Source organism: Chamaea fasciata, unplaced genomic scaffold (genome assembly GCF_029207755.1).
Source record: "Chamaea fasciata isolate MVZ Bird 193981 ecotype frontalis unplaced genomic scaffold, bChaFas1.0.hap1 SCAF_2, whole genome shotgun sequence".
Classification (NCBI taxonomy): Eukaryota; Metazoa; Chordata; class Aves; order Passeriformes; family Sylviidae; genus Chamaea; species Chamaea fasciata.
In genome coordinates this window covers 77825866-77840434 of record NW_027094087.1, presented here as the reverse complement: position 1 = coordinate 77840434, position 14569 = coordinate 77825866, and the positions used below count along the sequence as shown (strand labels likewise).

Genomic DNA, 14569 nt, shown 5'->3' with positions numbered 1-14569 from the left:
TACCATAAGGTTTCCAGGTGACCAAATGGGACATGACTATCAGGGAAATGGTCCATTTCTGTTTGCTCCTCTTTGGCCTCCCCAAAGCAGAATTGGCAACATAGTGGAGAGTGGCTGCTTGGCAACTGCTTATGTGTTACACCTGCTTTTTCTGCTCTGGCTTCTTATGTGAATTTGCTTTTGTCTTGTCTCTACAGCAATGAAAGGAATTATTCCAGATTTTAAAAAAAACCTCACAAAACTATGAAATTGTATTGCATTTCATACCTAACAAAAAGTTCTAGTCAGATATTCTGAATCTTCTCCTGTAATTAATTACAAGGAAGGAAAAAAATACAAGCTCTGTCAGCAGGAAGACAGGTGTATAAATGTAATCAGATGTTATGCAAACCATTTGATACATTTTTAAGTGCCAGTAGTTTGAATTCATTTGACAAGTATGTGAAATGCAAATGATTCTGCCCACACATTTTTAGAATAAATTAAAATACACTTAACATCATATTTGTTAGACTTGTTCTAATAGGAAGCCTATGTGCTCTGAAGTGTGTATGTGTGTATTTAAATGACACTGTTATTCCACCTGCTCTGAGTTGAATCCCAGCTGCCTTCTAACCACTGTTCCATTTTGCCTAATTCAATGCCCTTCTTCTTTTAGGACTCAGATGGTGTGTCATTAAAAGTGAGCTTTACTTTTAAGATTTTTTGCTAAAACATTTTCCTTGTGTCTTAGAAATTTTCATGTTAAGGAGTAGTCTCTTCAAACTTGTCTCATTGTTCTTCTAGAGCTCTTTGACATTCCAGAACACAGGCTGAAAAACTGGACAGATCCATTTGAGGATAACAGCACAAATGTATCCCTACACTGTCTGTGATTGAAAGCACACAAATGTTTCTTAGTAGTTTTTCTTTCCTAAGAAAAGGAAAATCTCCAGAAGTGATTTTTTGAGTGCTGTGAAGCATTTTGCCTCAATTTAATAATTCTGCGGACATTTAAAGCCTGATAACTATTTTACATGCCTTGAGGAAGCCAAATAGTATAGCTGGTAACACTGCTTTTAAATAGCTGTGTGGACTAGGGGAATAAACAAATGGCATACACTGCAGTGTTTCATTTCCACCTCCACTCTTGCTTGTGACAGTCCTGTAGACGTAAAATGCATAAAATTTTATTTAGCTATCTCACAGCCTACCTCTTTCATGTCGATAAACATATTTTTTATGTACTGTAGAGTTTAAGTTTTAAATAACATAAATAGTTAAAGAAGCATCCCAGAAATTTTCATTGTCAGGGTCAAGATTAAAATCTTAGTCTGTAACTTCTTTATCCCCTGCCAAATTCAGTAGACCTCATGGCCCACAGTCAATTAGTCTCTCCCTCTTAACAGACTAATAATGCTTGTCCTCAACGGAGATTTAAGCTGCATTTTCTTTATTTGTACTGCACTTTGAAAGTATTAATTGTATTTAGATGTGACCTGATGTTACTTTAGGGTCCCTTTTAAGCCTCAGTGTGTGTAAAGGGTCAGAGAAGAATATTTCTGAGTCACAGAAAAGCATTTCCATTGAATATCCTGGCTGTTGGAAAGTGTGGAAGAGAGCAGCTGAGAGTATGTACAGTGGTAAAATAAGAAGGCACATGAGGAAGTGTGCCTAGCCAGAAGGATTTTTTGTAGAGAGAGAAGTAAGAGAAATCTTGAAAATGTACACCTATGCTTTTGTTCAAACTGTACAATATGCATTTTATTGTGCAAATATTTCAAGATAGGCCTCTGGAAGAATCACAAAGATATTCCCTACAAGTAGATTTCTTGCCTTATAGCTTCCCACCATGTGCAAGTTCTTTAACATCATTGTGAAAATGAGCTAGTTCTGGACTGACTTTGAATTTCCTCTCCTTTTTAAATTTTGCTTTATATGCTTAAAAACCGTTACTTTTTTTCTACCTCTTTTGGTTGTTGTATTAATATAGATGTTTTAGAAAATTGAAGTAGCAGTTTTCAAACTTTGGGGTCTTTCCTAGATCTTTTAAAATTCCTCAGAAATCTTATACATGTTGCTTCATATTTTGAAAAAGTCAGAAGTCATCATATTTTTTAATATATGTATTTAAAGTGAAAGATCATCTGGATAGATTTATTACTTTATGCTTTCCAAATCATGAAATCTACTCATCTGTGTTGAGTCTAGAAAATTTTATTAAATGAAATCTATAATTGTTTATTCTGTTTAGAATATAATTGGTTTTGTCAAACAGTATGAAGATCTTTATCTTTGCCGTACAAAGCGCTGATAGACATCATGACATAGAAACTTCTAATTTAATTCAGTGTTTTGAATGCATCTTTTTTATTTTATATATCCGTCTAGGTTGCTTTTACAGTTCTGTTTGATTTAGAAGCTCTTCTGAAGATCTGGTGTTTGGGTTTCACAGGATACATCAGCTCATCTCTTCACAAGTTTGAGTTGCTGCTTGTAATTGGAACCACTCTTCATATTTATCCAGATCTCTATCACTCTCAATTTACATATTTTCAGGTATGATCAGCTACTTTTACTTTTTACTCTATATACCAAATTAAAACATTACCCATCCACATTTCACACAAATTTCAATTTTGTCACAGTATTGACTCATTTTGAGGCTAACTTTAAAGTAATAAATCTCTGTTTGTAGCTATTTTCATTGAGTGGATTTACAAAAATAAGATTTCTTCTAACTTTGCTGAGAAGTCCTTTCTATTATCAATAACTCCCATTTCTTATCTGACCTGCACTGTTCAGTAAGTTCTGGTTTGTTTCTTCATTGTTCTTCACTGAGCCTTGACCTTTTGCATAGCTGTTTACAACATCACCTTCCTGTTGTGTTGACCACTACTTTCCTGGCTGCTCTCCCTGAGGCCTCAGTTCACTTGCTGTTGCTTCTCCAAATCATCATCTCTGTGGCAGTCACATGCTAAGCTAAGTTACTGTGGATCTTCTGAGGTAATTTCTCCAGAATCATCCTAGACCTGGGTTTTTTAGTCTCCAGCCATTCCTTATCTAGAGGGAAAATGTGTTTATTGAGGCTTTTCCTGCATTTTCACTTGGGGGAAGAGCAGGAAAGAGAGACAAAAAAGGACTAATTAATTCTGACTTATGATTCTTCTTGTAAGCCAGCCCAACCAATTCCCCATTCATCCTCCTTCAAGTGCTTAAGGCTGATCCAGTTTTGGGAGAAAGCACTGGGATTCATTACGTGTTATGTTCCATGGTGCTAAAGAAAGGGTTTTTTTAAAAAAACACATTTATTAAAGGATTCATATCTGCCCATTATTCAGCAATGGATTGGCATGGTGAATAAGTAATACCCAATAAGGGAAAATAATAAATCATCAGACAGAGTCCTGTCAATACATGTGATTAGTTATAGTGACACATATTGTAACCATGAATACAGCATGGGTGAAGCAGTCTCCCCAAGTGGGGGTTGAAACATAATGGCCTTTTCAGATTTCTGCAAATGTCATCCTGTATTTTTTCTAAATGGTTCTGCAAACCTTCTCAAGAAAGCTTTCAGGATGAAAAAATCTATTTTGTTTTCACCTGATATCATTTGAAGACTTTTAAGTCATTATAGCTTTGATTTTGCTGTCCAAATATATAGAATGTTGTTACTTAATGCAGCATGATACATCCAAGGTGCAAGGAAGGATGATCTGTCAGGAGTATGCAGTCAGCAACTTAGTTAATAATTAGTTCATATTTATTAGGACATAGTCTACTCATGACTGGTGGTTTCTTCGTAAGAATTTACGGCATAAACTATGAATGTTGGATTAAATGGATGACATCATCACTAACTCATATGATTGAAAGTATAGTTAAAGTGTGGGCAGATGCTGATAAAATAATAAGTCTTTTCTTTTTAATGTATTTAATTAGTTTAGTGGAGCAGTGGTGGTGGTGGTGGTAATTTTATAATTACACAGTGCTAGCTTTTATGACAGAAAATTTCAAGATGTGATTTTTTTTTTTCCAAAATATATGGAAGACATACGTTTTACAAGCAGAAACACCTGCTACACTGAAATATTTGGGTTGTATTTTGCAATCCAAATCCCCTAGGAGGCAAATAGTTGGAAGGTTGCAGAATACCTTTGATGTCAGCATGTAAGGTACACACCATATTCCTTCACAGTTAAGTTCTGGGCAAGCTAGATAACACATTTTCAAATCAACCAAGGTCAAAAAGTCTTTTTCACATGAATATGTCTTAATGTTAGGCAGATTTCCAGGCATTTAGGTATTCATGATGACAGGGTAAATATGTTCCTTGTCAGCCAACAAAACAGATTACTGAAAACAGAAGTCCTTCTTGACACATTCCAGGATAGCAAGCAAGAATTATTGTTTGGCTTGTCTAGTCCTCCTTGCATACATTTCAGTATGCATTATTCATTGGTCTATATCATTACCTTTTGCCAACACATCACTCAGTCTTTACTACATTGGCTACTGTCCACCCTCCCACCTCCCTTCCTTGCATTCACTGTGAATTCATTCAAGACACTTTGCAAAGCCCTCCATGAAAGACTACAGCAAAGGACTGTTACATAGCTGTATCTGTAGGACATAAAATTAGTGGAGAAATGATTTTGCATATTATTGCAGAGATCTGTAAAGAACCAGCATAAAAGGAAGAGGTTTAAACAGAATTTAACCTACACTGTCCTGAAGAGATGGTATTGTATTTGTGCTTGGGGAAAATACTGCTGAGTCATTTTCTGAATAACTATCATTCCTTGCAGGAGATGTAGCCATTACTCGTAAGAAAGCTGTGGTTTCTTTTTCATATTGTTAATTTTGATTTGTTTTTAGTACATTTTTATATTTAGTCCAAATAGTTCATCTTCTACAGCTCCTAAATTTAATACAATTTGCAATCCAATTACACAAAATGCATAAATTCATTAGAATGTACTTTTGCTAGATTCAATTTGTTAGCTAATGAAAATAAATGAAGAAACCAAATAGTATCAATAAGATTAGTGTGTTGCTTAAAGGTCAATTAAAGTTCCCCAAAGAAAGGGGAAAAAAGTAAGGCAGATAATTGAGTTTGTCTAAAACACCGCTCAGAATACCAACTACCATGAAATCTTCTCCCCACTGGGGTCTGTGTTGAAGCTATTATTGATGGGAGCAGAGCTAACATTTACACCATGAGTAAATCTTGTAAGAAGGTACAGTGTTTACATTTTAATAGTACTTGGAAATCTCACTCATCTCACTGTCTGCCTTGGTAGCCAGTTTCGTGTACTCAGATTATATGTAATGTAGTCATGATACCAATAGGAAAGAATGGACTTTGTCTCACCTTGTGCTGTTGTTGTGGAAATTAAGCTGTCTAGTGTAACCACTGAATCTAGGACCCTTGTTTGCCACTGAAGACAGTGGACGCTTATCCCATCTCACGTAAGGGCTCTGGTATGTTTGGAATAGGTTGCTCTCTTGAGTTGACTGTCTCTCTCTCCCCTTTGGTGGTCAAATCTAGATAACAGGCATATTCTGCATACCTTACAAATGGGTAGGGAGATGAGCTTCTTGTGAAATCCAAAGGTATACATCATTAGCAAGCTACAATGAACTCACTGTATGAATAACTTCTGTCATACTCATTTTTTTTTCCAAAAACAGCATAGCAATTGTATTTGACTTGTATACAAGGTCAGACAATAATTGTACTGTAATTCCTACCTTCCAGTTTCAGTATGATTCTTGCGGAAATCCAGGTGATGCCTTGGAATAGAGAGCCTTTTTCTTCCTCAGAACTGCAGAATCTCAGTTGCCCCCATATGCTGCTGTCTGTTGTCTTCAGCAACGACTGTTGCTACCACTGCCTCTTGTCGATTCTGATGTTTGTGTCACTGTGTCAACACCAAGGGCAGAAATAGGAGAATCAGAGCTGTCAGCAGCTCTTTCAAAGTAGACTCAGCAGTGAATGGGTCAGGAGTTCCACACAAGATCAAAGTTTTGCTGCCAGTTCTGAGAGGTGTCAGATATGTCAGAGGCAAACAATGCTGTTGTGAGATACTGAGTTTCTCTGATGCTGAGAAATACAACCCATAATCTCCCATGTTACATACAATATGAAATAGCAAAATATGTTCATTACCAAATTTGCTAGGTTATGTGGTATGTAATGCCAAACAATTTTGCTTCACGTCTCTGAAACAGAAGGACGATCTGTGAAAGAAGACTTGGTAGTTCTTTGTGTGAATATGTAACCTGGTATAACAAACATCATAAAATCAGAAAAATTGAAGTTGCAAGTCGCCTTTCAAAGCCATCTCATCGAGCCCGCTGCTCAAAGCAGGGCTTTCATCAGACTGTTCAGGACCCTATCCATTTAGATTAAGAATGAAATTTTAACAGTGATGATAATCAAACTGGAGCCATTTAGCTAGCACGTCAGTACATTCTCAGTTGCTAAATCTAGACTGATGTGCTTTGACTCCTGCCTGGAGGCTTTCTTATGTTTGGTAACACACAATAAACCTCCTTTGGTCTCTAATTCCACATTACATTCATATTTAATATCTGTGGTGTGGTTTTTTTATTTCTTTGTTCCCTTTGTTACCCCAAAAGTGGCTTCACTCAATTGCATTTCTGCAATGACTCATGATCAGTGAGTTGGCTACAGCCTTGGAGACTGGGTCCTCCCATGCCTGTACTATCATCCCATGCCTGTATGCCTCAATGCTGCTTATGTTCCTGGTTTTGTGGTTTTAACCTAACACACAACTTGTCATCTATTACAAGTGGTGGCAACTTGATATTTATTGGTCTACAAGGCTGCAGGTCCCTTTTTGGCTATTAATGTCTGATATTTTGAAAGTTTTTGATTAATGTGAAAATCAAATAATTGATACAGCTATATTTTTCTCTTTCTTTGCAGGTTCTTAGAGTAGTTCGGCTTATAAAGATTTCTCCTGCTTTAGAGGATTTTGTGTATAAGATATTTGGACCAGGAAAAAAACTTGGGAGTTTGGTAGTATTTACTGCCAGCCTTTTGATCGTAATGTCAGCAATCAGTTTACAGATGTTTTGCTTTGTGGAAGAACTGGATAGATTTACAACCTTTCCAAGGGCAAGTATAAAAAGCACTGATTATTCACTGCTTGTCACTATTTTCTTATCGTGGATATTTTTGTTCCGTTGACGGCGGTCTTGGCAGTGTTTGGTGAATGATTGGACTCAGTGGTCTTAAAGGTCCTTTCCATCCTAATGATTCTGTGATTCTTTTGGGGTTTAACCTGGCCAATAGAGCTAAACATTCCACAGCCATTTGTTCAGTCCTCCCCCTGCAGTAGGATAGAGGAGAGAATTGGGGGGAAAAAAGAAAAATTTGTGGGCTGAAATAAAGAAATTATAGTAGGATGGAAATGAAAAGGGAGACAATAATGATAAAATAATTAGAATATACAAAATCAGTGGCTGACAATGCCATTGTTCAGTATTTGTTGACTGATGCTCAGCCAGCTTGCAATCTGCAGCCCATAAACCAGCTTTCTCATAGTTTATATAGTGACCATGTTGCCATATGAGACAGGATATCCCTTTGGTCATTTGGGATCACTTGTCCTGGCTGTTTCCCTTCACAACCTCTTGTGATCCCTCAGCTTGTTCACTGGTGGGGTGAGAGACAGGGAAGGCTCCAACTCAGTGCAAGACTGCTCAGCACCAACTAAAACATCAGGGTATTATCAACATCACTCTCATCTTAAATCCAAAATATAGCACTGCGCCAGCTACTAGGAAGAAAATTAGTTCTATCCCAGCCCAAACCAGGACAGATTCTATCATATTTGTTATTATATTAGCAGTCTTCCTTTCCTTCTGAGAAGCACGAAGCAGTTTATCTCCATATGTATAGATTAAAAAAATATATTTTTCTGGTGTAATAGTCTTTCTGTAGTCCTTCTGTAGTGAAAATCATCTTTCCTTGTGGTATTTTATTTCTACTGTCAGGGGAACACAGAGAAATTTTACCATGATGATGACACAGCACAGCATATGGCTTAACAATACTTAACAGTACTCTGTCATTACAGGAAGAGTATTCATGTCCTACCATGAATATTAGCCCGGGAATTTATATAAAATATGTTTACACATGATTTATATCTTCGGATTAATAAAGCGTTGTTCTTGATTTGTACAGGAATACTTGCTTTACACAGGGTTATAAAACCTGTCTGCATTAACAAAATAAGTGTTTGCCTTTTGGATATAAATAATGGATATTTATGGGCGTTACGTTAATTCAGAACAGAACACTGAAAATCAGTGGAAATTGGAGCTAATGTATTTATTGAAGCACACTATTCTGAATGAAAATAGTGCAATTTCTTTAATAGTGGATTAGACTGAATGTACATGGATTGGTTCCAGTGACAATTTATTTGTTTCTGTCATTCCAGTTTGGTTATCCAATGTATCTATTTTAGTGAAAGTGCATTGGTTGGAACAATTAAATAACAATGAATAAGGCAGCCTCAAGGGTCATGTATTTAGCGAACAAAATGGCTAAACAACAATTTGTAATTATCAAGCTGAACTTGATGTATGGGAAGCTGGCCATCCAATGTGAGACAAAAATGCCTACCCACAGGGAATAATGTAACACCATGCTTTCTATTTTGGAAAACATGCTTAGAAAAGCAGCCACTAGAATTAGATATTCAGTATCATTCATTAAATGATGGAGAAAAAAATAAAACAAAACTTAAGCTTTCCTAATTAAGTCAGGTCTCCAAATTAGGTAATATTACCTCCATATTCTATTCTCAATTCCCATGTACAACTTTTGAAAAAAAACTACAGGTTTAAAATCACCATGGAATTCTGTTTTAGAATTATTTTATTATTTATGTAAAATGTCAGTGAATGTTCTGAAATAATAATTGTAGTATGATCATAATAAGACAGGATTGCAATCACCTTCACATTTTAACCAGATAAATTGATAGAAGTACCTGAGAAAGATCCACTTGCAATGAAAAATGACCAATTTAAATCAATGCATTAGTAAAGTTTTGGATTATTTGAGCATTTTACTCTGCTGCCATTTAAGCTTCAATAAGGGCTTCTAGCATGTAGAGTTTTAACAGATATATGTAAATCCTAAATACATGTTGAAAGAGTGAGAAAATATTCAAAATATACAGTGTTTTTACAAACAGAAAATGTCTTTACTAGTCTTCTATTTTATGGCTTAAGTGCTGGAAAAAGAGAAGAGCTGTTAGCAAAAATAGAAATGTTCCAGCAATACTGAATTGAAATATTTTCAATATTTTTCATATGATAGCCAGAAGCATGAGTCCCTCATTATTTTTTATTGTATTCATATTCTCCTTGTTATATTTATTTCAGAAGTGTAAAATTTACAGTATGTGGTTTCTTTTTGTAGTGTTAAAGCATCCCTTCTTAGATTAAAAGTCAGTGAAAATTTTGTGCTCAAAATTGTGATTGATGGTGTGAAATAGTGGCATCCCTCTGAAGGTGTGTGTCTTCCTAGCAAAGTCTGGGAGTTCTCAAATTTTCTTCCCTGAAGAAAGATCACTGAATCAGTTTGCAATAAGTCAATCATAATTATTTTCTAAACATTCCTGAAAGCATGCCATATAACATACGAGATTTTTATGAAGCCTGCAGTACCAGAATTTGCTAAGATAAATTATTAGGAGCTTATCCTCAAAGAAAAGCAAACCTTAAATAGCCAGGACTGTTGCTGTGAGTTTTTTCAGTTACAAATACAGAGAGGACAAGCATTATAACAATAATGGTGACACTAGAGGGTAAATTTTGAGTTTGTACATTAAAGTGCTTTCTGCACTGAAACAGACAAAACCTAAAATCATTTTGAAACTAAGTGCTTTATAAGAGGGCACAGTATGGGTTTTGGAACAAATAGACCTCCTCCTTTTGCTAATGCCTCTAAATTGCATGTTTTCACATGGTTTCCTGATGAAAATCAATAGGCACAAGCTCACTGTTGCCATAGCTACTAATTTCACCCTTCTTTTGGCCATTACAGCTTGCCAAATGGACTGGATTTCTCTCTAATACTATGTACAAAAATATAGATGTTTGCTTTACTGTTTTTAACCGTCTGCTATCTCTTATTTTTGCACGTCTTCTTGGGCTGCACATACTGAGCCATGAGGAAGGACAGGTGGCTGGGCCCCTTGAAGAAGGCATAGGTGTAAGGTAGCTGCTGAGAAAAATCACTGTATGGAGAACAAAACACATTATTAGTGTCTCTGACTTCCATGCCCTGGTTTCTTTTGGAGTTTGCGGCCCTGTGCTCACTGCTCTGTCTTAATTTACAAAGTTGGGAATGCTGCCCTTCTTTTAAATGGGTCAACATAAGATGAAAGCCAGGCCCAACTTATCATAACAATTCCCCAGTTTTCACAAAACCAAGTGTCTGCTCCTAGCCTTGACCTTGGAAAAAGTTCATGATGTGAAATATTTGTTCAACCTAAGCAACACCCATTAAAATGATCAACAATGCAGTCTTAATTCTCCAATGCAGTTAAAATCTCAGTATCACTGCCAAATTTTTAATGGATGGCTACTCTTCTTTCAGGGCGCTACTGAGTCCTCATGACTGTGCCAGGAGGAAAACGTATGTTTCTGCTGGTAGAACAGTTTTCAAGGATGTTTTAGCAATGTCCTAAATCCCATTAACTTAATTTGCAAAAGCAACCCCTATGATTGTAGAAGTGCTTTTATAAATTAGGTCAGTGGAATTTGGTCCCTAAAATTTTGTGGGCAAGTACCAGTTAAAAGACAAGTACATCATAACTGTAGGTTGCAATTTGTGTGGCACCACCCCTGTAACAGTTGGACAAGATGTCAGAACTGGCACTTTGGCTCATATAGTCTACCAAACTTTTGCCAATCTTACACTATAAATAAAAAGGTAGTTTGACTTCCATCATCAAAACAGCTCATTAAGTAATAGGGCATAAATACTCAAAGAAATTGACAGTCTTTTCTATAACACAGATTAATTCAGAAAATCACCATTTGCATAAATTTCTGTCTCGTCTTCACAGATGTTGATTCTGTCAGCTAGTTGCATTTCAAATTAATTTTAAAATAAACAGTGGGAGGTACACCTTTCAGCTAAAAATAACTTGCTCCAGTGAAGATTGCTTGATGCAAAGAACATATTCATTGTGCACTGCCTTATTTACTTAAGACTAATGTTTTGCATTATACTGGAATTTAATGTCATAATAAAATGCTTAAATTATATTGAAAGGCAATTTTATAAAACTATATGCTTTATGGACTGCTGGTTTGGATGGAAGATTAGATTTTTTGATATTAAAAGAATATCTTCTCCACATTAATCCATTACTAATTGTATTAATGGTGAGTCAACAACAGAGTACTGAAAGAATTTTTATACCTTGAAGAATTAGGTTTGGTTTTTTTTTTTTGAAAAGCAGTAAGCTGTGGTATTTAAGTGTGATTCAGAAGAAAGGATACTACACTTGTTCAGTTATTCAGTCCCTCAGATGTTTTTAAAGCCAGCAGTGAGGTGTATTATTTAGTGTAGTGCCTAGTGCCCACCTTATGTTTCAGCAAGGAGTGCCACACCAATCGGGTACTATGGCCACTGGCTCTGAGTTCAAGCAAATGACAGCTGCCTGATTTTGCTTCAGCTCCCCATTACAAAGGCAACCTGAGACCTGAGAAGCAGTGCTGCGCACTGCTGGGGTCCTTGTCTTCTTCACCCTAAAGCCCCCCTGGCAGATCTAAAGGAGGCTGAATTTTCTGCTTGTTTCATGCATGCTCATCTGGCTACAAAGGGCCTTTCCTAGATAAAGATCCCCAATGTTTCTTTCTGTGCATGTCTTGCATGGGAAGCAAATTATTTTTTTTTACAAGGAAAAGAATTAATAATGAGAGTTTTTAATTTTGCGCAGTGCAGGGTCAGTGCGCGTGGCTGGGAAGGGACACTCATTTGAAGGGAGGATGCGGCTGCAGGTTGGCAATGTGCTGGTTAAAGCCAAGATCACTGGCAGAAACATAAAGCAGAAGGGCATTGTGCAAATTTCAGCCCTTGTGCTTGGCCTCTTCAAATACATGGCATACCAAAGACTTCAGCCACCGTAAAGAATTTTAGTTGCCAGAATTTTAGTTTAGAATTTTAGAAAGTAGTTGCCAGTGGTTTTTTTCTGCTGTTTCTGGTTCATCTAGCCTTTGTCCTCTGTGGGATCTGCGCATCCAGAAGAAAGCCTGGGACTTTACATTTGGTCAAGATGTTTCTGGTGTAGAAATGTTTCTGATGCTTAACTTCTCTCTGAATGTGTGTGATTGCTCATTTGGATGCCATGATCTGCTCTATGTTCATCTCAGCTTCACTTCTTGTAATTTGGACTTGTAGGTTTAAGCATCTCTCAGAGTTTGATTAGTGTAGTTAATTCTGAAAAGCAACTGTAAAAATAACTCGCAGACTTCTTGGTCTTAACTGAGTAGGGCGTTTGTGCTTTTGTCTGCTTCAGAGTGTCACAGAACACAGCAGCAATAAGAAACAAGTTGGACTTTGATGAGGGGCTTTTTTGTGTGAGTCAGCAGGCAAATTACTTTTGAAACCCTCAGCAGCTAAATGTTTGTGAACCCTGTAACAGAGTAAAAATTCACAGTTCTTCCTCCAAATATAACCTAGAGGCAACATGTTTCAGTTCTGGCACTTCAAAATATGTATTACTTAAATCTACAGAGGAAAAACGCTTTAGTGCTAGGATCCTTTTCTGTGGTTAGTGGAGGAATGGACAGGCAGTATCAATGGTCTTCTAATACTGCTTAGTTGTCAGCTTCTTTTCTGCTTCCAGCGAATTTTCTCCAAGGCAATCCCTGGGTACAGACATGGAAATTGTCCTCGCACACTGGGTGCTCCAAAAAGGCAGTGTCTTTTATGCAGTGCCTGCATAACAAGATGCACTGGATTAGATTGTCCCTACCTTACCCAGCCCTGTCACACCATCTCAGCATGCTTTGTAACTGCAGGCCCTCCTTTCAAATTTTAAGCATATAGCCCTTGATATACACTTGATTTCATGATACAGAAACAGCATGTAGCAAGTCGTGCCACATCCTCCTTATTATTTCAGATAGTTTGAACCAGTTTCTTGTCCCCAAATATTAATGATTGTTAGCCATAGGGATCTCACACAGAGCCAAAACAAAGTGCTGTGTGTGCATGCACATGAACAGTCTTCTCTGAAGTAAATTTGCTTTTACTGCAGGTGAGAAGTCACAATCTGGAGTGGACTCCCCTAGGGGTGGGGATATAACCTTAACGGTTCCAATTGCATTGGAAGAAACATCTTAGAGAAATCGTTTTGTTTGAAAAGCTCCATCATGAACTTGAAAAAGAGCCCAAGCAAAGTATTTTCCTGTGGTTTATAATAACAATATAAACTTGAAGTCTTCCACACAGTTATTTTTGCCCCCAGCTTTAAAAATTAATTAGAACCATTTCACTGTGTCCCAAGCACATATGTTTGTATAGCTACATGTTTTGAACTTTTCCAGCACAGGTTTTGGCATAGGGTAAGTTGATGAGAAGGGCTGTCTGAATACTGTTTTCTCTCAGGTTTTATGAGAAAAATCCTTTTTGTGCCATCACAACTAATGTGTTAATCTGCTGCTGCTGGGCACACTGAGCACAGATCTAATACATCCTTGTAACTGTAAACATTTTGAATTCTAGGAATCCTGTTAGCTGTAAGGTGCATTGTTGTTTTCCGTTTCTAACAACTTTTTTGTTATGCGTAACCTTCAGTAAGATACCAGCTTTGATCCTTGCTGTCTGGAAAAAGGATACTTAGAAAGTCATGCAAAAGCAAAAGAAACTTAGGCAATAGTTTGGCCTAATTGAGACAGTTGAGACTGTCAAGATATTTCACTTTGATACTATACTCAAATTTCTGTTTCCTAGGCAGTGTGCATTACTCAGTGTCTGTGTAGGATGTACATCTTGCAGTTACACATTGCTCAAGTTGAGTTCAGTTCTGGTTGGTGCTTCAGGCCCCAGCTGGGGTTTCAAAGGTGTCTGGGTTCTAGGCTTATCCAATTTCGTATGTTCCTATTGCTAAATAAACAATTTTTTTGAAACACTGTCATTATTTGCTCTATTTTTGACGTGTATATCTGGTCTCAAGGAATTGGAAACTGTTACAGGAGTAGTTCCACAAAAAATGCTATTTACAAAATATAGAGGAAAAGTCTGACTGGCTGAATCAAGTGCAGGTACCGAGACCTTACAGAGACCTTGTTTTGGTTAGTGTCATCTGTGGAGTGCCTCAAATGCTTCTGCTATTAAGATAACATAATTTATGGTCACATGTAATTATAATGCTTTATTATAGGTATATTTAGAGAGAGGAAATGTGGAAGAAAAAGCATAATCAAAAAATTCCAATACAGTATAATATTGAAAACAACTCTGTTGCACAGAATATTTATCCTATTTTTTCAGCCATTAAGGAAACCAAAAGGTTCTTTG

At 36.8% G+C, this 14569-nt stretch overlaps 1 protein-coding gene and 1 long non-coding RNA gene across 2 annotated transcripts in view; one reads left to right on the top strand and one right to left on the bottom strand.

The window, feature by feature from the left end:
• Positions 1 to 5885, bottom strand: part of LOC136285350 (uncharacterized) — a 55363-nt gene extending 49478 nt beyond the window's left edge. The window contains exon 1 of the long non-coding RNA XR_010719427.1: positions 5737 to 5885. This is a non-coding gene — a long non-coding RNA (uncharacterized lncRNA). The remainder of the gene's footprint in view (positions 1 to 5736) is intronic.
• Positions 1 to 14569, top strand: part of NALCN (sodium leak channel, non-selective) — a 238087-nt gene that overhangs the window by 122090 nt on the left and 101428 nt on the right. The window contains exons 12-13 of the mRNA XM_066176413.1: positions 2371 to 2538; positions 6938 to 7129. Of these exons, the coding sequence (XP_066032510.1) occupies positions 2371 to 2538; positions 6938 to 7129 (360 nt within the window). The remainder of the gene's footprint in view (positions 1 to 2370; positions 2539 to 6937; positions 7130 to 14569) is intronic.